General features: G+C 55.3%; 2 protein-coding genes and 1 long non-coding RNA gene across 6 annotated transcripts in view; 2 read left to right on the forward strand and 1 right to left on the reverse strand.

Moving 5' to 3' along the window:
* The window catches only part of NCOA6 (nuclear receptor coactivator 6), a 41304-nt gene extending 37940 nt beyond the window's left edge, over positions 1-3364 (forward strand). For both annotated transcript variants that reach the window (XM_090152267.1, XM_090152268.1), the window contains one exon: positions 2771-3364. In XM_090152267.1, coding sequence (XP_090008393.1) covers positions 2771-2817 — 47 coding nt within the window. In that variant the 3' untranslated portion in view covers positions 2818-3364. The remainder of the gene's footprint in view (positions 1-2770) is intronic.
* Positions 3365-10920: 7556 nt separating this feature from the next.
* TP53INP2 (tumor protein p53 inducible nuclear protein 2) overlaps positions 10921-23014 on the reverse strand; it is a 29637-nt gene continuing 17543 nt past the window's right edge. Inside the window, exons 1-4 of one of the 3 annotated variants that reach the window (XM_031605619.2) lie at positions 18941-19098; positions 16196-16522; positions 13285-13615; positions 10921-11738 (exon numbers count right to left, since the gene is read on the reverse strand). In XM_031605619.2, the coding sequence (XP_031461479.2) occupies positions 11486-11738; positions 13285-13615; positions 16196-16319 (708 nt within the window). In that variant the 5' untranslated portion in view covers positions 16320-16522; positions 18941-19098 and the 3' untranslated portion in view covers positions 10921-11485. Of the gene's footprint in view, positions 11739-13284; positions 13616-16195; positions 16523-18940; positions 19099-23014 lie in introns of those variants that run through there. The other 2 variants (XM_090152272.1, XM_090152271.1) reach the window with 2 other exon arrangements.
* Positions 19205-21178, forward strand: LOC116236873 (uncharacterized). The gene is made up of 2 exons (XR_016471874.1): positions 19205-20660; positions 20761-21178. It is a non-coding gene; the product is annotated as an uncharacterized LOC116236873 (long non-coding RNA).

A 23014-nucleotide genomic window follows, 5' to 3' on the forward strand; every position in this document is an offset into this window, starting at 1 on the left:
TAAGGTGCTCCCCAAAATAACCCTTTCGATAACTGCTCGTAACTGTGGTTGCTTTACAGTTTGTAACCGTTGTGTGCTTTTAACTCTGGTTTCAATGGTTTTAGACACAGGTTGGTGTTCACGTGATTACCTAAATCTGTACTGGCAGTGAATCTTGTATGGATTTCTTATTGTTACGTTTGTGGAACAGGTTTTCTGCAGTACTAATCAACGTAGTAATCAGCAAGCTTGCCTAGTTGAAGTTGAATTCTCTTTACAGAAATGTCTCATTAGTGGACTGTACTCGAGTTAAAAAGCATCGGGGATTTTTTTCCTGAACTCTGAAAGACATGAGAACAATACTGAAGTCATTCCAAGCACACGGTCAGTTTTGCAAAGCCAAATGCCTGTGTGCAGGCACACAGAGTGCTGCCCAGCTGGCAGCCTGCAAGCACACAGGGGCTGTGCTCAGCCTCGGGTGTCCTTCCCAGGAGCACCCCAAACCCTGGAGTCACAGGTGTCAGCCCCTAGTGCTGGCAGTTACCACGTGCCTTAATTCCATATGGGCTGCAGTCTTGCACAAAGTACACAGCAGTCGTGAGGTGTGCACATTTGTTACCAGAATGCACAGTCCATGGTGCTGCTCTGCAGTTCTGCAGGTAACAGTGCCAGCTCCTTTTGTGTAAGGGTCAGAGCAGATCTGATGGACACAAGCTGTGTGAGAGGGTAGAGAGACCAACGCGACGAAACGTTCATCCAGTATTTTAAGCACAGAGGTATTAATACATCATCGTTTCAAAAAGAAGTCAAGTTGAATTCAGTAACTATTTTCCATACAGATACCAAAGTTTGCTGGTAAGAGTATTTGCATTTATTAGAGTTTGAGAGCCTTCCGGCTGTATGTAACCGTGCAGTGTCACCTGGAGGGCCCTCTGTGTTCTGCTGAATTTAATTGGAGTTCCCTCTCATAGCGGGGTTGTGCCGAAGTCTGTATTGTAACACTAAGTTATCTTTCACAATGTGAAGAAAAGGTTGAAAAATGTGAAGTAAATGTAAAATGATTGGGTGATACCTTGGGGAGCTCGAGGCTGTCTGAAGTGTGCTGTAATGAGTGAACCTAAAGATGACAACCAGTGGCACTTCAAATTCTGAAAATACGGGAACACAAAAGAACATTAAATTTAAAGAATAGCAGCACTTGCGTAGGGGCTTTGTACCAATGTGTCATTTGTTTACCTCTTTAAGGAAAATTGTTGTTTTTGAAACCTGTATGTGGAAGTACTACAGTTCTGAGGGCTCTCCAGCAGCCTGGCTTGCTGCGTGCTGCCCCCTGCCATTGCCTTATCTCCATGCAAGCCACTGCCTACTGCAGAGCTTTGGAGAAAACAAGGCCCTTCTGAGCAAGGGCACAGTATGAAGGATAAGTGAGATGGAGCATGGGAGGCGAGAAGAGGTGTGCCACGTCTGCCTATTCTGTTCTGTGCACTTATTAGTGAAACATCACTTAAGGAAGCCTGTATGTTTTATACATGGCCTCCACCTGGATGTGTGTGGTCTGTGTCCCAAGAAACTTGTTAATCCACCTTAGGAGAGTGCAGGGTTGGGAAAAAATGACTTTTGAAGTAGAGACTGATTAAGGCCATTATAAAAAATATAGCATTTAGGAAAAAAACATCGGCACAACAAGGAGAGGAAAGGGGTTTGGGACCAGGTGCTCTGAATGAGCAAGGTATATGGGAAGGGTAGGCCAGGATGGGCTCTGCTGGAGGAGCAGCAGAAGGCAGCAGGAAGCAGCTGCTGGAGGCCACTGCTCTGTCCACAAGGTATGGTCCCGCTTCTGGAAACTGGGGTTTGCAGCTGTCAGAAGACCTTACCAGGAATGGCTGCCTCAGCGTTTACTGTAGCTTTGGGTTTGTGAAACTTGGAAAGTGGATATTTTTGTAATATAGCGTTTAATAGCCATGGAGCCGTGTCGTTGCTTTTCTAGTTTGAGAGGTCGTGGGGTATGTTTTCCCTTTGACTCTCAGATGCACACAGCCATAGCAGCTACTGGAAAATACTGTAAAGAGCCAAAGACACATCGCCAATGTTTCCAATTGCATTCTTAAAACATCTAAGGATGCAGGTGCCCTTAGTCCTTGCTCAGTGCTCTTTTCTTTGTGTTCTGCGACGGAAGCATAGTGCCTTGGTAAGTGCACTGAAAACACCACCCAGTTGTGCTGGAGCCTCTGCGAGCGCTTCTGTTGTTCAGCCGAAGGACCGTGTGTTGTATCCTTCTGCATAAGCTGTTTTTTTGTGAATTGTAGCGTGCACTGAAGAGACTTGTTTTCTAATGCCCTGGTTCCCCGAGGGCTGGGACAAAGAGATTCCCAAGGCGTGTGGCAGGCCCAGAACGTGGCTTGGCTTTCCCAGCAGTGCCGTCTCCAAGTCCTGTGCTTGGGTCTAATCCCTGCAGCCCGTGCGCAGAGCGGTGGCTGTTTGCAGAGCCCTGCTGGTGCTGTGGCTGAGCAAGACGTGAGGTGTGTGGGACTAAAGTTAAAGAGCAGCTTAAGGTACACGACTGCTGTTTGTAGGCCGTGCCGCTGCACCCCGGTGTGCCGCAGAAGCCGCTGGGCGCTCTGTGCTGCCGCAGGGCTGGCGGTGCTCGGGGCGCAGCCTGCGTTGTCAGGTGTGAGGGATCATCCCGATCCCTCCCTGCTGTGACTTTAGGATGGTAAGAGGGCAATCTGTGCGCCTCACATGAACGGTTACCGACCGAGTATCCATGCTTCTTTTCTTCTCTTGATTTCAGAAACGAGTGCCAGTGCAATGCAGTCAAAAAGAAGAAAATCCAAGTAAATAACTGCATGGAAACATGAAACTTGTAAATGAGTGTGAATTTACCAATAGCAATTTTGAGCTGTGATTTTTCTTTTTTAAATAAAATTCTGTACAGTAAGTCATTTTAATATTATACTGTTCCCAATGATTTTTTTTTTTCCTAAAAAACAAATAGATATAAAAACTGAATTCTTTTTAAAACCCCCTGGATTTAGAGAGTGAAGTCCAGGGTTAGCACATTAGGTTAATGTGTTTGTAAGAAATGGAAGGGGAGGGGAGATGATTGTAAATGTATTTGTTTCCACTTTTCATAAACAAATTAGAATACAGGGTTGTCATTTTTAGGTATTAAAATAACGTATTGTGCTGTTGTTTAAGTACTGTATGTGAATAGCAGTAAGAGGGTTATAAACAGACCCAATTTTGTTTGGAAATGTAAATAGTTTTATTATATAGTAGATCTGATGTATTTGTTGTAGAAATGGACCAGTGAAACAAAAATGACTTTATGGGTTTGTATAATGTGGAATCCCTCATGCTCTAAATAAATGTTATTGTCCTATAATTTGGGTTCTATTATTATTAGCAGCAACGGCAGCATCGTTCCAAACAAGAAGATCGAATGGATTATTTAGAGCTCTGGGCCTACGAGCTCCTTATATGGAGCTTCAGAAAGGAATTTGTTGAGCTGCGAATGAATTAACCAGTGCAGCTGTTGTGGTGAAGCAAGAAAAAGACTCCAGGACCGCCCTCCAGGCCCGGGCTGCGTGCAGTGACTGCACGGCGAGGGCACCCAGCAGACAGCTCTCCCCACAGACAGGCGCTCAGCAGGAAAACGGAGCCGAAAAACGTGCAGTGCTGAACGCTTTGAAGAGATCCTGGAATGCGTTGGCCTGAAGCGTGTCTGCGTGGGGCTGCACGGCCGTGGCAGCGGCTGGGTTGTGTGCCCTGCCAGGGAAAGTAGGTCAGCCTCTTTGTTCCAGGGAGCTCTCATGGGCAGCAATGGAGAAGTGAGTCGTCTTAGATGGCGGCTCGCTCTGTGCTCGAGTGGGTATTTATACCTTTTTATTTTCCCAGTGGATTTTTTACATTTATATTTAGGAACCCATTTAAAATATATGAATTGCCAGCTGCTTTCTCTTGTAATGGCAGAAATAACCTATTTGTGCACAGGTAACCAAGCAAGGCTAACTTCTCCCTTTCCTCCTTCACTGTCAGAGCTTGGCTGCTCGCCTTCCTTGCTTTGAGAAGCCGTTGTGGTTGTGGCACTGCTGCCTCCTCCCGAAGGCCTGGCTGTGCCCTGCTGCTCGCAGCCTTGTCCTGCACCGCCGTGCTCTGAGGTTGGCTGCCAGGGAAAGCATCAGTTCCTGTGAGATTTTTGTCTTCTGTTTGCATGTGTGTGTATTTCACACATGCATGCAGTCAGTTGGAAGCCACCTGAGTTTCTGAGGTGACCTATTTTTACTACTTCCAACCTTCACCATTTCTTAACCTCACTTCACTTGTCCAGTTCACAAAATTGGTTTCATTCCCTATGTGGGATGATGGAAGGACAAAGCAGAATTGCCCCACGCCTGTCAGAAGCCTCGCTGCCGTGTGCAGGTGGGGGGGCTGTGCTGCAGTGCTGCTGTTCGTGTCCTGCCTGTCTGCCCACTCCAGCATTCTCCATGTTCTGGGCCTGGCCTGGCTGCTGCCACCACCTGCCAGCTCAGGGGAAGTTTTGGGGGATGAGGAACTGGACAAAGTTCGCAAAACAGAAGGATCGTGTTTGCAGGCTAAGTCCTTGTTCTGTGGGTAAGAAGAGGGTGTGCAAAGCCCAAAGGTATTGGTGCCACATGTGAGAAAGTGAGATCTGCTTTTGAGCTTAGCTCTGGCCCTACCAACTGCAGCACTGCACACACAAGGCAGAAGGGTTCCTTTTAATAGCACAGGGGTCTTTCACATCCATGTAGGAGGGGAACAAAGGGGTGCGCTCAGGATTGCAGAAAGCACCACCACAGTGGAAGCTGATGGCAGGGTCACGATCTGGGGAGATGTGGGCAGGCCAAAGGACGGGGTGGTGGGAGCCCTGGGAAAGGAGGGCTGCACTGGGGAAAGCGTGGGAGGGCCTTGTGTTGGTGCTCACTGGGCAAGGACAGCCTGGGGCTGAGTGCTGGGGGACAAGTAGGGTCAGCAGGTGCTGATAATGGAGGTGGGTAAGGGAAGACGTGAGCATTCCCCTTTCCTTGGCACTTGCTAGGCCACGTGTGGAATATTGCCACCTGCTTTCCACACCCATATGCAAGAAAATTGTTGATAACCCAATGGGAGACTGATAGAGGGTCATCAGGATGGCCAGGGACAAGAAACACTGGGTGGAAGAGGAATGGGTTGGAGCTCAGCCCTTCGGGTCCTGGAGCAGAAGCTGGAGCTGTGTGCACGGAGCTGCTCTGCGCAGAGCGCTGCATGGGCAGCTGCCCTTAGCGTAGAAATGCTTTATCTCCCACGTGAGTCGAACATATTTCAACTGTTCTCACACTCCTCAAGCAAGTTTTAGGGTTTGCAAATGGGGGAAAAACTCTGCAGTGACAGCCTGTGCCACCCTCTTCTCATCCTTGTCTTCAAAGGGGGCTGTTTTTTATTGATTTGTGTCTGATAGTTACAGCACTGATTTTTCAAAGTCCGTTTCAAAAGCCAAAACCTTTTGCGTTTTGCAGTTTGCAAACAGATGTGCTCGTAGGTTTCAAAGGAATACACGTAAAATAGACTTTAAATATATATTTTTTATTTCTTGTGGTTTTTCTTTATATTAATTTTTTTTTCAGTCAAAAGACGGCATTACAATCTAACAACCGAACCCAGGTTACACGCACACAGGCACACTACGAAACGAATTCCAGGCAGTCGTGTCCCTCAGTCTGTTGACACGTGGCAAACACTTAAATAAAGTCCTACAAGAAGTAGACACCCTTCCCCTACAACCCTTGCTTACATCGATTTAACACGTTAACACACACAGAGGACGATTTCCGTTAGCGTTTTGAACAAGCGTTCGGTCCTACAGCATAGGTGATGTAGAAAACGTGGGGCTTTTTTTTCTCATCTCCCAAATCACGGTGTCAGTGTCGTCCCACCGCTGTAAGGCATTGGGCAGCACCGGCTCACCCTGCGGCAGCGCACGGCCGTGGGCATTGCTGCACAGCATGGCTCTGCCGCGCCCCAACCCGCTCAGCACCCGGGCGAAGGCGTAAGGCATCCTATCCTGCTCAGCCCTGACAGCGCTTTCTCCTTCGAAGAGCACGTGAAAGGCAGAGCTGGACGTGGAGCACTGTCCTGGGGCAGCGCCCGCTGCTCAGCCTCACGCATGGAGTGGTGAGGAGCTGCGCTGGGGGCTGAGCGCCTCAAAGCTGCCCGGGAGATTCAGCAGCTGAAATGGGGCTTTGAGGGCATTCCTTCTGTGAGGCTTCTCTGCGGGTCCCAGCGCCTGCTTTTAAAGCAACGCAGAAACGCGGGAGTATTGAAAATGTAATTCCCAGTCATCCCTTGCATAGGACTTTTAACTGCGGTTTGCTAGTTTATTCAAGTTCTGCAGTTGTTTAAGAAAAAGATGATGACAGACCATGAAAAAAGGGTGAAAGGCACATACACAGTCATACAGCACAGAGATGTACAATAAGTGTAGATGAGTTTTACAAGCAGAATACCTAGTTGTAGGGTTGATACATATAAATAAAATATTGCAATGCTCCATTGCTCCATACAGATATATTTATGATACAAGAAAAAAAAAAGACTATGCTATTTTATTGTTACACCTTGCACTGTTCCCCCACCCCCCAATTTCCCAAAGTGTGACTGTGATGAAACAGAGCTAAAGAAAAGATCTAGCAAGACCTGGGCATGCCTGCGGCCAGTTTCCAATAAATGTGAGTGGGGAAGGTGAAGGAGTGGAGGAGCGTGGGGCTCCCCATGGCTGCGCAGCCTGGTTTTAAGCTACAAGCTGGAATTTACAGTGCTGGTTTCTTTCCCCCTCCATTTGAAGGGAATAAAATATTCTTGCCCCCAGCCCCACCGCACAGACGATGGAATGCAGCGGCAGGAGCTGTGCTGTCAGCTGCAGTGGAGCTGGAGCTCCGTGTCAGGTTTGTACACTCTGAGCTCACACGCTGACAGGCACAGGGTGTGTGGCAAACTCCCTCAACAGCATTTTGGTGACTCTGAGCTGGAAAAGCAACACCCCCAGTGCAGTGCAATGGAGGGGGTGGGCACCCCACACCTCATCTGCCTGCGGGGAAGAACGGAAGGAATACAGCATGGCACAACTTCGCTATTCCACAGAGCTGCACGGTTTGTTCTGCCTCATGCTATAAAGAAAGAGCTGTAGTTTTCAATGAAGACAGACCTCTTCTAAGAAGCAGAAAGGCCATCCCCTGGTGCACAGACAATGTGTGGCACGAGGCCACGGAAGACGAAGACGCTGTGGTCACATTAACATAACAAGGACTGAGCCCTCCGTTACACCGGGAGAATATTCACGACTTTGAACCACCGGCAGCTGGAATCAAAGTGAAATCAAGGCACACCTCTGCAGGCCTGCTCTAACCGTGGGCATTCAGGGGAGGCCTGGGTGCCACCAGGCACTGGAATTGATGTTGAGCCTCTGTGGGAGCAATCACGAAGCTGTGCCGTTAGTGTCTCAAGTCTCAATGCAGTGTCATTTCTTCATTTTCTTGCTCTGAGCAGAACAGGACGGCTGCGCGTCTTTCTGCCTGCTGGGGCTGAATAGAGAAGATGTAAACATAGAATTACCTATTCATTAGCCATGTGCCTGGAGGTACAGTGAATACTCCTGTGGAGATGATCTTTGGGATGAGCTATGCATGAAACCTTTTCCATCATAGAAAAGCTGACTCTTGTGGAAAGAACCATTTTCTCCCTACAGCGAGCCTTCACAGCACTTGTTTTGGAAAGCACATTTGTGGCTATGTTCTTCAGAGCCCTCTGCCCCACCTTGCTGCTCCCGGTGCTGGCCAGAGCCAGAACTGGACAGCAGGACGTGGCTGTGCTGAGCTGCCAGGGTGGCAAAAACGATCCTTTCCTGCCTGCCCCAGCACTGCTCTCTGACCGCAATGCCTCACACAGCTGCCACAGAAGCAGACGATGCCGTCTGGCTGCCCAAATCTTGGGGCTTTCACAAGGCGTCAGTCTGTGCTGGGTTATTTACAGCAGAACGGGCCGGCTCCATTCTAGCAGTATGACATGAATTTGGGGATAAATACAAGGGAATTGGAGATAACACTCACAGCACAAGGATGCAGCTCATGCCCATGCCCGCATCCCCACACCGTGCTGCCCAGGGGCCACAGAGCACACAGCCCTACGGGCTCTGCACAGATGAGGAACCACGGCCTCATGGGCAGCGACAGAACCCACGTCTGAATGGAGGTGTCCAGAAGAAGACCTTGCGATGGGCCCCAGCCAACTCGTTTGTCCCTGAGCCCATGGTGAAGCTTCCTCCTGTACAAGAAAATGAAGCCAAGAACTCGCCCCACTGCCCAAGCAGGACGCGACCACAGCTCTCCCTGCTCTGTGCTCCCCTCCCACCAAGAACAGCACACAGCTACTCACAAATCAAAAAGACCGGATGCAAAAAACTAAAAACTCAAAACCCCAAAACAACCTACTGAACATCCACACTGGGTTTTAAAATATTTACATGTGCACACCTGTGCACACCAAAAAGTTCTCAGTTTTTAAGCACCTTTCATTTGTTTTAAGATTCAAGGAGGCTCGTCACCTCAGTGTAAAGGATTTTCCTTGATCTTGCAACAGTGGGGCAGGAGATTTGGTATCAGGCCGGCTGTAGTGATCACCGCTGGACAGGACAGGAGCAGCACAGGTCTTCTGCAAAGTGCAGTTCAAATGTGTCTCTGCCACAGCAACAGAAGTGTCGGTCACAAAGTGCGAGAAGTGAATCCACACTCACTGTGTACGGGGTTAATCAGTGATTAATAGATATTAATACATGAGCAAGTGTGCAAATGACAGAGGGGGGAACCACAGGAGCCTATTCACCATAGTAAGAGCACTCCACTCGCCCATGGGATGCTATGTCTCTGGATTAATCTCTTCATTAGAACACGGTTAATAATTTAATAACCTTTTATAAAGATATTCTTGATAAAAAGTGTGATAGTAGATCCACTTTTTTTTCCTGTGGTGGTTGGGAGCAGCATGACAGATGTCTCAGACTGGCACAGAAAGATGAAAGGAAATCAGAACATTCTGCAGTCTCTTCCCCAAAACAGGACGGAGGAACAGCATTTGCCGTTTGAAACAGATGATGGGAATCAGTGAGGGCTCTGCAGGGGCTGCAGATGCCCTGGTGCCAGGAGGAGCAGGAAGCAGAGGACAGTGTTGACATGGTGAGGAGTCTTTTACAGGGCAACGCTTGCAAGCAGCTGAGTGGACACAAGACACGCAGTGTACATGCGACAGCATTCAGCCCAGAGGCTGCACAGTGCCCATCTGCACCTCTGAGCTGCAGAGGGGGGGAGGTGGCACCCCCAGCCTTGGCTCTGGGAGCTCCTTGCAGGGGCCATTGGGACTGGTGGCTGTTCAAATGTGCAGAACTTGCAGCAGGCTAAGATGGCTGCGAGGCAGGAATTGCTGGCGTTGTTAACTTCCTGATGTGCTTTTGGGCTAGAGAAAAAAAATCTTCCTCTGAAGGCATTGTCAGGGCAGGGAACAGCCTGGTGACCAATGGGGACATTATCCAGAGCCCTGGGAGAGAGCAGGAGGTGGGATGTGACTCACAGTATCAAATCCAGCCCTCCTCACCACACCAAAGTGCCCAAGAAAGGCCGTCACCCTCAGCAGCGCCTGTGGCCACATTCCTACGAGAGCAGTGCTCCCAGTTTGTACCAGGGATCACTTCAGAAATAAAAAGGCATCTCACGTGAAGCCAAGGAAGCCAAAGGATGTAAACTTTTCTCTCAAGTCAAGGAATCATCCATCAGTCTCCAGTACAGAAATGAAACTGTGCATCTTGACTATAGCCAGGGTGGGCAGGATGAGGCACCGACCCCCAGCTCGCTCCTGCTCTGCTTTGGGAACAAGCTCTGCAACTCTATGCTTACCAGAATGGCTGGAAAAGCAGCACAACAGAACTGCCTGTTTTCTGCCTCAGAACTTTTACCCTGCCTGCTACTGAAATTAGAAAGGATAATTTGAAATGGGGGTTCTTGTTAGTTATGGAACTGCCCGGCACTGGGCTCCCAGCAGCACGGCAGCCAGCGCTGTGCCCAGCAGGACTGGAACGAGAAACAGGCCTGGAAGAATTGAATCTGGAAGGCTCCAATGTGTGGCTTAGAATAAAAGCATCTGAAACAAATTTTCATTCTTCCTGTGCTTTTGGGAAGTCAGAGCTAAAGGTAAGTCCTGCAGGCAAGCAGCACCAGCCACGTCCACACTCAGGGATCTGGGAGGCTGCTCACTGGAGAAGGGTGGGTTTTCCTCTCATTTAAAAAAAAAAAAAAAAAAAAAGTTAGCAGCCTGAGGTTGGGCCTAAAACAGTTGCCTAAAAGCAGGTCCTACGTTGCCATTCCAGGAGTTCCCAACAGTGAAGGGCAGCACATTCCAGGGGCCAGCACTGGGTGCCGGGCAGCCGGGCAACCAACAAGCATCGCCCAGGCCTGGAGGCGGCTGCCATCAGCGACACAACATCGGCAGGGGCAGACAGGGCTTCCTCTGCACACAGATCCAGCCTGCAGCCCTCCTGCTGCCTGGCCTCATGCTGCAACCGCTGGCTTCCATCCTTCCCTCTCCCTTCACGTTCTCTTGCTGCCAGCTCAACGTGCTTCTGCCACCTGGGGGGGATCTGTGCGGGTCCCTTCTCTGCTCTGCTGCTGGGGGCGGCTGATGTTCCTTGGCTCACACAGCACAGGAGCTGTGGCTACTCGCGGTGCAGTGGCACCGGCCTGGCGCTCACTGGAGGCAGCAGGGATCCGCCGATGTGCCTGGGCTGCACCAGCGCCTGGCCGTCACCTCCCAGCAGTGCTCCAACAGCTCCCGGCTCAGTGCTTTGTTTCCTGAGATTTCTGGTAAAGTTGTCTTTAAAAGCACAGAACACGGAGCCCCGCCTGGCTTTCTGAAGCAAACGGCAGTGGGGTTTTTGTATTACTCTGGTAAAAACGCAATTAAGAATTTTAGGCAGGAAGAAGGGTTGCTGGTTTTGCCGATGTGGAGCCGCCGAGGGCCCAGCCGGGCCCAGCAGTGCCAGCAGCTCTGCCTGCGCTCTGCTCTGACAGCGGGGACGGGAGGAGGAAGCATCAGGTACAGTGTTGTCATCTTTTTCCCTCAAATACCAAATCTCATCTCTGTTCCTTTTCCCACTTCTGCTCGGTATCCACTCGTGACATCACAGTCTGTTCACTGGAGGAGTACGATGTCGTGAAGAAAGGCACTGATGTCACAGCTCCTCAGGACACAACCAACGGGATTCTCCACGGATGTAACAAAGGGGCTGTTTGGGGGGTACCAGCCGGCAGGGCACAGCGCAGAGCACGGCGCCGCTCCACCGCCCGCACCGCGCCAAGCGACGCCGTGACGGCCCGGACGGGGGAGGGCAGCAGAGGGGGCGTGGGGCAGCAGCGCTGGGGCCGGCGGTGGTGGGAGGCCGAGCCCTGCCGGTGGGTGCTGGGTGAGGTCAGTAGTTGCAGTGGCGCTGGCAGGGCTGGTGGAGGAAGCTCCCCGTGCGCTGGCGGGCCCGGCGGGGCGGGCGTTGGCGGGCCCGATCCTGCCGCTGCAGCGCCTTCTGGCTGAGCCACGGCTTCTCGGCCAGCTGCTTGGCCCGCTGCACCCGCCGTGCCTGGCTGACCTTCTCCAGGACGGCGGCCTTCACTGACAGGGATGCGCTGCGGTGCGGCACGTGTCGCTCCAGCCGGGGCTCCGGCACCTCCCTGTGGGAACGCAGGATCGTCAGAGGTCGGTGGTGCCTGGGGTTCCCATCTCACATCCCACACATAAGCAGCCCGCGCCCTCCTGTGCCCCTGCTCCATCCAGACCCATCCCCACAGGTTGCCACGCGAGGGCTGTGGGATGGTCTGGGCAGGACCCTGCTTGGCCTATGCTGCCACCAGCATGCTCAAACCCGGTGGGCAGGAGCCAAGCACAGCCCATGGCCCTGTTGTGCCCACCGCCCTGTCGTGCCCATCCTGCACCCAAAGCAGATTCGCTCCCCTGCCTGTTCCTGGCTCCCCTTGGCCTCCCCTCCTCCTTCACCCACCAGCACTGATGTTCTCTGGAGATGGCACTGTGGCCCTCAGAAGGGCTTTGCAAATGGAGGAGACCAAGAGGGGCATCATCCCCCGGCCAAACAGGTTCACCTCCAATTCTGCCTTGCAAGGCTATGTAAATAGTAAAGCTGTGACACAGGGAACGCTTCCCTGTCCTGGGGGAAAGGGCAGCAGCAACTCAGCACAGCAGCACCAGGGCTGGGCCAGCTGGGCACTGTCAGGGCTTTCCTGAGCACTGCAAGGGACAGCCACGGGGAGATTACAGAGCTCCCCACACTGCACAGATGCTGTAGGTGCAGGAAGGGCAGATCATAGGCTGCAAACTGCCAGCTCCCAGGAAAGGGGATGGCAGGGGGCTGGGTTTTGTTTGCAGGTGGCAGATTATGGCATCTCTGTTTAACTGTCCCCCATTACACTGGAATATGGGTCAGAAAGAAAGGTCTGCAGCCACATGTGATGGTTGAAGGGGGGAGCACCCCGTTCCAAAGCCGCACACAGTGGGAGCATGACCCGAGCCAACAGAGCCAGGAGGGAGAGCTGGAGGCAGGAGGCTGCAGCATTCCCCTGTATGGGGAAAATGGGGGCTCAAGGACACTTGATGTGCTCAGGGCCACCCTCTCCTACTGGGGCTTCTTTGCTCATGCTGTACTTACACAAGCCACCAGGCATAAGCCCAGCCTGGCAGACTCACCAGCCTGGCAGTGGGGTGACATGCAATATGCAGGAGAGGATGAGGACAAGGCCAGTGCCTTCCCAGCAGCAAGCACATAGCAACGGTTTCACGTGGCCAGTCCCATGCCTACAGTCATCTTAATATGGTCCCAGTGCATGCCAAAATACTTTCAGGCATTGGAGGCTGCTGTCTTTGCATGGCCAAGGCACCTGTCCAGCAGGGACACTGATGTCACCAACTCACAAGATGGCTTGGGTTGGAAGTGACCTTCAAAGATCATCACACCCTGCTACAGGCATCTTTAACAGACCAGGTTCCTCAAAGCTGACCTTAAACACCTCTAATGACAATGGGGCATCCACAACTTCCCTGATCAACCTGTTCCAGTGCCTTATCACCTGTGGCATTAAATATTTCCCTAGGCCAACTTAAATCTACCTCTTCAAAGCACTGACCCCAGGTCCCCCCATGGTGGGCAGCACAGGCAAAACACTGCAGGCTGTGTGTGGCCACCCCGGTCCCAGAGCTCGCACTCACCCGGCAGCATCGTCCTGAGGTCCCTCTGCATCCAGCTCGAGGGTGCTGGTGACGTAGACGGACATGCTGGGGTGCTCGATGAGCAGGTCCTCCATGGGGCTGCTGCCCACGCCGTCGGGGCCGGGCTCCTCTGCAGTAAAACAGGGGGGAGGGGTGACAAACCAACTCTCGTCCATCAAGCAGGGGCTGGGCAGGGTGGGCGTGGGGCTGCCGGTGTGAGCCGGGACCGGGGCCGGCGGCGAGGCAGGTGGTGGTGCCGGACGGGGCCGCACCGAGCACCCGTGGCCACCAGCCCCTGCCCGCCGCTGTGCACCGGGGTGGGCAGCACCGCCTGGGGAGCAAGCGGGGTGCAGAGCCATGCGGGGCGCAGCGGGGACACACACACACCATGTACAGTGGGGAGAGGGGGGAGAGAAAGGGGCATCGTTAGTGTGCGAGGCACCCACGGCATCGCCGCCGCAGACGGGCGCAGCGGGTCCCAGCGGCTGTGCCCTGCACCCTGACCCTGCAATGGTTTCTGGTGGGTGGCACCACCAAAAGTTGGGCATCCCAGCAGTAATTATTTTCTTTCTTGAAGCAGAGAAAGAAATTTGGCCAAAAAAATAAAATTAAAAAAAAAATCCTTTCTTTTTTCTGCAAGCTTTCCTAGATCTCCTGAACTGTGCCGTTCAAGAATGGCAGCAAACTACACTGTGCACACGTGGAAGCAAAACACACACAGTGCACACCTTTTTCCTGGAAAAAAAAAAAAACAAAAACCTTTCCCTTGGAGTATCAGTGCTTCCCCAGAAGTTTCCACGACGCCTTTGACTTCAGCCTGCCGGCTGCCTCCTCCCGGCCAGCTGAGCGCACTGCCTCGCAGCCACCAGGACCACGCTTCGCTTGGGATGGGCTCAGCACAGTCTGTACGGACAGCGCTGACCCCGCTGCTGGCTGAAGGCGCAGGAGAAATCAGGGGCAAACGTGAGCCCGCGCTGCCTAAACGGGCTGGAAAAAATACGAAGCACTGGGCAGGTGTTTGCCGTCTAACACACCTCAGCTCCTCCAACCTGGGAATAGGGCCGGGCACAATTAGCCCTGCAGACAGGAGAGCACCTTGCTTCAGGCCAGAAGACAGCTGTGGCTAAACCAGGCTGCAAATTGCTTGCCAACAGCAGATACAGAGCCTGGACTGAGCGCTGCACAACAGGACCAAGCACGCTTCCAGGACACGGGGCCGCATGTGCTAAGTTGTCCCCATCCATCTCAAAGAGGGCCCTGGACGTCACAATGGCTGCCCACACTGCCACAGACTTGCAGCTGGGAGCCATAACTCTGAGTCCTGCAGATGTGCCCCACGGGGCCACGCACTCAGGTGCATTTTGCACTGCATGGGTCAGAGACCTGGAGGCTGCTGGGGGAGAGCCAGGCTGCAAGGTGCTCGTCTGCCACAACACAGAGCCGGGGCTGAAGCCAAGAGGCTTTGGTCTGGAAGTGCTTCACATAACTCCGGGCTCCAAAATAGGGCTGAACTAAATCGATCCCTTGCTGGCTGGGGAATGCTTAGGCAGCTGTGGTGCTGGTGGGGATTAGCAGTGGGGTGCCAGGTCCATGCTGGCTCCCTGCTGAAAACTGGCTCTGCACCAAGGGCCTGGCTGCTTCAGTTAAAAAAAAAAAAAAAAAAAACCCACAAAAATCACCCAGAAAAACAGGAGCCCTTCATACCACAGCCAGCCCTGGAGCCCCACTGAGGCTGCAGGCTCCCACCCAGGGCTTCAGGGCACAGCCCCGTGTTTCTCTGCCAGGGAAAAAGTCGTGGCTCCTCCCGGCACACTTTGAGTACACTGTGACCACTGCCAGCAGCAGCACAGAGGCCTGCTGGCCCCAGTGCACAGCAGATGCACACTCGTGTGCAAGGAGCTCTTTGCATCCCCTCCCACATCACAACTGTGACCCCAGGAGCACTTCAGAGGACAGGAAGTCCTCTGTGTGGCCCATGTCACCCTCCTGCCCAGTCCAGATCCCTGCAGTGCTCCCACTGGCACTGGGGTGTCCCGGCCCCCCACCCCAGGCAGGACTGTGCTCCAGTCCCTCTGCAGCTCACTGCAGGGGAGAGACCTCTAAGGAACAACTCACATCAAAAGACTGAGCACTCCTTGGTGCACATGAGACAGGCAAGGGCATCTGCTCACAGAACAGTGCCCACCTCAAGGGGGACAAGCTCCAGCCCTGGGCTGGGCTCTGTGCTCATGAGAGGCTGCAAAGGCAGCTGCTGGGCACTGAGGAGCAGCAGCCCAAGACCTGCAGTGCAGACAGCTGTTTGTGTGTGCCTGTGCAAGCAGAAGGTCACAAAATAATCATTGCAATCAGCTGAGTCATCGACCCTACAATAGCAACCCAAAGATCTTAATGGAGCTGGAGAAGCCCTCATGCACAAGGAATGCATTTGACCTGGCTGCTGTCAGGGGGGCCCAGCCAGCCCCGGAGCAGAAAGCATGGAGGGACTCTCCAGGCACAGCAGCAGACACCACCTGAGTGCCCCTGGCAAAGATGCTGGGCATGCTTTGGGCAGATAAACCCTTACAAAGGCTTTTAGAGAGATCTTCCACTCCTCGGGTGGCCTCAGAAGATCCCAAGCACATTGCAGAGCTGAAGATGGCTGCAGGGGATGTGGCTGTCATTCCTGCCTGCCCTCAGCTTAGTCAAGGCCACAGTGCTCTGCCCCCACTCAGTGAACAGGTGGGACCACCCTATAGCCTGGGTCTCCTCCTGACCTGGCACTGTGCAGGGGTCCCATCCTGGCACCGAGGGCTTGGGATCCCCAGGGCAGCGTCCCCACCTACGGGCAAGCAATGCCATCACCTGACAGCACTTGTCTGGCACTGGAGAGACAAGCCCCTTCAGTAGCTGCATAAAACCTTGCTTTTCTCACCTCCAAGCTCGATTATGAGCCATCCATCCTCCTCCTCCTCCTCGGAGACAAAGGGTTTAGGCTCCTCCAGGCCCTCTGGCGTGCTGCTGTCACTGAAGAAGAGGCTGGTGAGACGCTGGAACATGGTGGGAAGCAGTCAGGTGGGACAGGAAAAAAGCAGCTGCTGAGCACCCGCCTCAGTATGGGGACAGGCAGATGGGGAGGGCACGGAGCTCAGTGGTGCTAGAGGTCCTTCCTTGGGGCAGGAGTGCTTTGCTGAAGTCTTTGCTTAGTTACAGGGCGTGCAGTGCAGTTATGAGGTTCTTCACTTGGCTTCAGTGCAAAGGCCTGCAAAAAGAAACAGGGGCATTCAGGCCAGAGTAGCGGCATCAGTGGGGACAGCAGGAAGGCAGTCCCAGCCCCTGCTGCAGCAAAGGACACACTGCATGTGACTTCTGTTAGAAACGTGCACTCACTGGGGATGGGCTCCAAGAGCCTGGGGAGCACTCTCGCCTCCAAAAGCCTCGCTAGTGCTGAAGCCTGTTTTGGGCTGGTTTAATTCTGAAAGCTGTTACTGCTAGATTCTCAGCGGGTTATTTGCAGAGATGCTCTTCTCTTCTCAAGCAGCTGCATGCATTTCATTGCCACCCTCTGGCTCTGCAAGGTGACCCTGTCACAGGTGCCACCACTGCTACTTTATAACGATGCCCCAAGCCTGTACCGGCCGGGTCTCCAAACCCAGCAGCACAGGGAACACACACAGCCACACAAATGGAGACAGCCACCTCACACCCATCCACACCCCAACTGCATCCACTGGGTGGGCACTTCCAGCACAGACTCACTGCCATGTGTGCCCAGTGCACCCGAGCCAAGGGAACAGGGGCAGAGCCAGGGCTGCACAGCAGGACCACTGCAGGCAGTGAGCACGCCATGTCCCATAGTCCAGGCAGGGCGAGGGCTGTGTCACCCCAGCCCTGGGCAGTGCCCTCCTCCAGCCAAACACTACTGCTCCAGTTTTCTGCTAGGGAAGAGCTCCCCACAGCTCAGTGTGGGACCAGCACTCTGATTTCATTAATGGCTGCAAAGCCCTCCGAGAGCCGCAGACAGATGGCAGACACAAAGTGCAGAGTATTAACTGCACAGAGAAAATGCATTTGATCCGGAGACAAAAGGACATGAAAATGCCACCAGGACTGGACATGGAGATAAGCAAAACCCCCACACTGACAGCAGCTGGGATCCCTCCGTCCATCATCCTGGAAGGGTTCCCTCTGCAGCACAGAGTCACAGCAGAGGAGCTTCCCTGGTCACACACATGGCCATGACAGTGCTCTGCCCCAGGATCACGGCCACAACCACAGCATGGCCACAGCATTTCCAGCAGCACCCATCCGTGCACCCATCACCAAACCAGCCAGGCAGCCCCCTTTCCTGAAGCGTTAAATCCTAAGAATAAAAAATACATCACGGAAAAGGCAAACAAGGGTGATGCACCCGCTGGGTTCTCCCAGGTCCTGACCGCGGCTGGGACGTCCCCCAGCCCACAAGGAGCAGCCCCAGCTGTGGGTTCATCTCACACTCAATAGGGCAGAGAGCGCCAGGGCTGCGCGGGGACCCACGGCAGCTTCGCCCTTTGAGGACAGCAGCGCCGGGTGCTGCCGCGTCCATACCGGCACAGCGGCACAAATCAGGTGCGCGCCTTCGGCACACGTGGGAAGCGCTATTTTCAGCGCACTTCGCCTAAATTAGACAAGCGCCCGCAGGGCTGCTTTCCGCAGACTCGGCATACCAAAGCCCTGACCCCGGCACCGCGACACGGGGCGGCCCCGCTCCCGTCCCCCCCTCCGCCCCGCAGCCGCCTCCCGCCCCACCACGCCGGGCCAGGCCCACAGCCGGGCGCTCCCAGCCCTGCCCGCGAGGCGACACGGGCTCATCCTTGAGGGAAACGCTACCCGCGTTCTTCCCGTTGCACCCAACCACACGAGCAGCAGATACGGCGACAGCGAGGTGCGGTAAGATCCCCAGCGTTATTTTGGAGAATTAAAGATAATAAAATTTATTCTTCGGGAAAAAAACAAACAAACAGCTGCTGTTGGAGCCCCGCGTCCCACCCGACCGACGCCCGTTCCCGCGGCGGACCCGCAGCCGAGGCCCCGTCCCGCAGCACGAGGGCGCCCGGGGGCCGCGCGGAGCGGCGGTGACGGCGGCGGCGCACGGCCGGGAGCCCCGCGGGCACGGGACACGCGCCGCGACTCGTGAGGCCGCGGGAACGCGAGCGCCGCACCGCCGCGGGGCTGCCGGACGACAGACCGCCGCGACCCCCATCCCCCGGACAGCCGCCATCTCCAACCGAACCGCCCCCGCCCGCCGAGGCCCCAGGCGCGGCGCGGTGACCCCGCCGGGAGGTGCCGCCGTCAGGCTGGGGCCGTGCGGGGTCACGGGAGGACATCGCGGGGGGGGTTGGAAGGAGGCGGCCTCGTGACGTCCCAATGTCATATGGAAATGAGGCGACGTCACCGCAGCCTTCCAACCCGGCGCGGCCAATGGGAGCGGGGCGCAGGCGCGGGGCTTAATCCGGCGGTGCCGAAACAAACAACAGCGCGGGGGGGGGGAGCGGCCCCGACCCGGCTGCCCCGGCCCGGCCCCGTCCGCCGCCGCCGCCAGACAAAGGCTCCCGTGGAGTCCGGCCCGGAACCCCGCCGCACCGCCGCTCCCGGACACCCGCCCACCCCGGAGCCCCCGTCCCCCGCAAGGCGCACTCACCCCGCCGGTATCGGCACCGGGCACTGTCAGAGGGCGGCGGCGGCGCGGCGCCGGCGGGCGCGGAGGTGGCGGCGGGAGCGGGCGCCGCGGGCGGGGCGTTCCCGGTTCTGCTCCGCGTTCTGCCCCGCGCCCGCCGCTGCCCCGCACAAATCGGGACCTTCCGACAGCTGAGCGTGACGTCACAAAGCGGCCCGCCCGCCCCCGCCCGTCGGCCAATGGGAGGCGGCGCCGCGGGGGGTGGGGCGGGGCGAGGCGGCGCGGGGCTCGGGGGTGCGGCGGAGCTCGGCCGGGACTGCGGGACCCCCGCGTGCCCCCTCCGTGGCTGCGGGGACCGGCCGTGCTCGGGACCCGTTAGGGGCGGGAGCCCTCGGCCGGCGGAGCCCCGGGCGTTGGGCGGCAGCGGGCCCTTCTCCTTCGCGCTCGGCACGGACCGGGGCGGGCGGATCCCGTGCCGAGCCCGTCACGTGGCGGCGGGAGGCAGGAAATGGTCCGTGAGCGGACGGAGCGTTACGGGCACGGTCATTAACGGGGCGGCGTGTCTGCGTCACGGCCCGGGCTCGCGGCACGGCGGGTGACGATTCCCCGTCGCCAATTCACCGGGGGCGGAATTTAATGGAGTCTTATTGAAATCTGCGCTTCTCCATTAAATAACGCCGTGCCGGCAGTCCCGCGGCCGTGGCGCAGCCTGCGCGCCGCCTGCCAGGAGCGCTGCGCCTGCGGGAACGGCGGGGCTGGGAGCGGAGCGCGGGGTGCGGCGGCACGAGGCCGCTCAGAGCTGCCGAAATGATGGCGCTGCGTTTGGGCCACTGCTGAAAATTACACGGCCTCCAGCTTGGCTTCATGGAGCTGCTTTTGAGATGCAGCGCCGAGAGCTCCTGGCAGGGAGCGCGGCCGGCATGTAATGCAAGTGCTCCTTTTCAGCGCTGACGCCAGCAGGCAGCGCGCCGGTCGGGCAGAGCTCTCATTTCTCTTCCTCTGTTAAAAACAGAATGCCGAGTCCAGCTATCCAGAGCTCTTGAAGAAACGAGATGCTAGGTAATAATAGCATGGCAGGATCTTTGCAGAGCCCTCTCAGCGCTGCCTGCAGCACCGGGGCCCCTTGCTGAGCGCAGGCAGGGCTGGCAGCCTGTGCGGGGTATCCACCTACCATCAGTATTTCCCACTAACCCATGAACATCTGAATGTTTCTTAACACCTCCAGGGACGGTGAGTCCACCACCTCCCCGGGCAGCCCATTCCAGTGCCTGACCACTCTTGGAGATGAAATTTTTTCTAACGTCAACCTGAACCCCCCTGGCACAACTTGAGGCCATTCCCTCCAGTCCTGTCACTAGTTATGAAGGAGCAGAAGCTGAACCTCCCCCCAAACCCCTGCCACAACCTCCCTTCAGGTAGCTGTAGAGAGCAGTGAGGTCTCCCATGAACTTTCTCTTTTCCAGACTGAACAATTCCAGCTCCCTCAGCCACTACCTATAACATCTGTGCCCCAGACCCCTCACAGCTTCTCTGTCCTTCTCTGAACACACTCCATGGCCTCAATGTCTTTCTTGTAGTGGTGAGCCCAACAATGGATGCAGTACTTGAGGTGCTCCAATCCTGTCCCCTTCTGAAGTGCCCCCAGTAACCCACCCTGCAGGTGTTGGAGTGTCTGCGCTCCCACAGCCCCTCCAGCTGCTGTTCTCTGTTTCCTCCTGCTGCTGGCTGCAGCTCACAGCCCATGGTGAGCATGGGGACACCCACTCTGCCTGTGCTGGAGGTGTCCTATGGGGTTCCTCAGCTCTGCAAGGAGCCGACCATTTGGGAACATGTGGCTGTTTCAGGGCTGGGGATAGATCCTTCTCTGGGGACACCTCCAGTTGCTCCTTGGATCGGCCGTGAACCCCCAGTGGGGGGCTGTGTGCCACCTCACAGTGATTGCAGCCATGGGACAACCACAGAGGCCCCAAGGAGCAGCCCTGCACATTGCACCTGGGGCTGTGCCCAGGGCACAGGCAGGCTTCAACCCACAGCCTGGGATGGAGACAGTCTGGGGTGCTGGGAGCTGCAGCCAGGGCCTGGGGCCGCTGCAGGCTGCCAACACAGCCCTCCAGCAAAGGAATTTACCTACAGCAAATAATAGAGAGCACTCCGAAAATAATGAACATCAGGTGGTGACCTCACTTGGCGTAAATCTGGGTATTAGATTTACACTACTCTGAAAAGAAAAAAAGAATAAAAAAGACTCTTTGCAAAAATGAACACGGTAGAGGCATTCTCCATTCATTAAAACAAGCAAGCAAGCAAGCAAGCAGATTGCACTCTATTTCAAATTAGGGTAAGTTGTCCCTAAATAACCATTTGTGCAAGAAAGTCACCAGCTGCCTGCCAGGCAAAGCCAAGCACCCCTTGAAGCAAGGACTACAAAGCATGCGGACCTGGCGGGGCTGCCCGAGGCAGGTATACACAGCAGTGGGACACAGGACTGCCTGCAGGGGAGGTTTGGTTTTCTCTGCCCAGCCCATGCAGGGCATCCTGCCAGCATCCCCACCTGACCTGGCCAGAGCACTCTGACTCAGTGCCCCTTTGACTGACGTCTTGTTTTCTACCAGCTCCTGGCTTGGCTTGGGGACAGGAGGAAACGGGAGCCGCTGGGGTGTGCTCAGTCATCCTCCCCAGGGTGGTTTTGGGGTGCGTGCCTCAGCCAGGGGCTGCCTGTGAGGTCATAGTGTCTGATGGCCGTATGCTCAGGGAAGGTTGCTTCATAACAGCAGTGGCCCAGAGAGAAAGCAAGCAAAATGTTCCCTCCAGCCTTGAAAAAATCATGTTGGCTGGCAGGAAGCAGTTGGAATATCTGCCTCACAACCTCCATAGTCCTTGATGGGGAGAAAACTGGGGGTCAAGGATGAGGGGAAGCTCTCAGGCTGCCCAGCTCTGTGTCACTCCACAGCACCAGAGGGAACGAAGGCCAGGCTGTCTGCAACCAGAGCTGCGCTGCTGACATTTCCCTGTCTGGAAGGCGACACTGGAGCTGCGAGCTGCTGTCCCTGCGGGAAACACAGCTGTGCCTGTCCCTGCAGCCTGGGCAGGCAGCTAGAGCTCCCTGGGAGGTCAGAAGCCCCAGGAGCTGCTGTGCTCAGGGATGGGGCTCTGTCCCCATTCACCTGGGGTCTGGCCTTGCTCAGCCTGCAGGGCCTCCCCAGTGTCAGGCCCACCCTGGGAGCAGGCTCCTCATCTGTGCCAGTGTCTGTCCTTGCAGTGACTTCACCTGCAATGATGTTATCTTCAGCCTGCGACGTGGCAGCCTGCTGCTGTCTGTGGCAACATGTATGGGTTAGGGGCATAAAGAAGGCTGCAAGGAGGAGCAGACATGGGGCAGTGCTTTCCATACGCTACCATGAGCTGTGTTGGTCCAGAGACTCTTAGCAGTTTTTTATGCCCCTTATGATCAAGATGGCAAAGCCAGGTATAAAAAGTGGGAGAGGGATCTAGGGTGCTAATGGAGAGCCTGGGGCAGGCTCCTCTATTACACTCTCCTCCTCACCGAGCCCCTTGGCTGTATGGTAGCATGAAGAGAAGCCCATGGAGCCTCATGGCACAGCTACTCACAGAGCCATGCGGCACCAGGACAGGAGATCTCTGCCTGTTACTGGAGAGGAATGGGGCGGCTCAGAGCCACGCTCCTGTTATCACCCAGCACTGAAACCCAAGAGAGCTCCCAGTATGGAAGGGCAGCTATAAATGTCCTGCCCCAAGCAGCTTCTGCTATATTGAGGGGAGGCAGGGAACACTAAAGTCTTCTCTTAATCCACAGTCTGGTTTTGTGCTGAGATGATGGGACCAGATCCCCGGGTGCCTCCTCAAGATTTTACATGTGCACATCCCTGCTCCCACCATCTTGTCCTCCCCACGCCCACCTCAGAGACCTGAAAAACATGTTCCCAAACATCCTGAAAGCCTCCCAGTGGTGAGTGAGGCTGTGACCTTGGCACCTGGCTGCAGAGAGCAGCAATGGTCACAGCAATTCTGGCAGTGGGGCTGTGGAGCAGAGGGCAGGAGAGGACCGGGGCAGTCTTTGCTATCCACCATCCTGGGACC

Source organism: Phasianus colchicus, chromosome 17 (assembly GCF_987193195.1).
Source record: "Phasianus colchicus chromosome 17, bPhaCol1.hap1.1, whole genome shotgun sequence".
NCBI lineage: Eukaryota > Metazoa > Chordata > Aves > Galliformes > Phasianidae > Phasianus > Phasianus colchicus.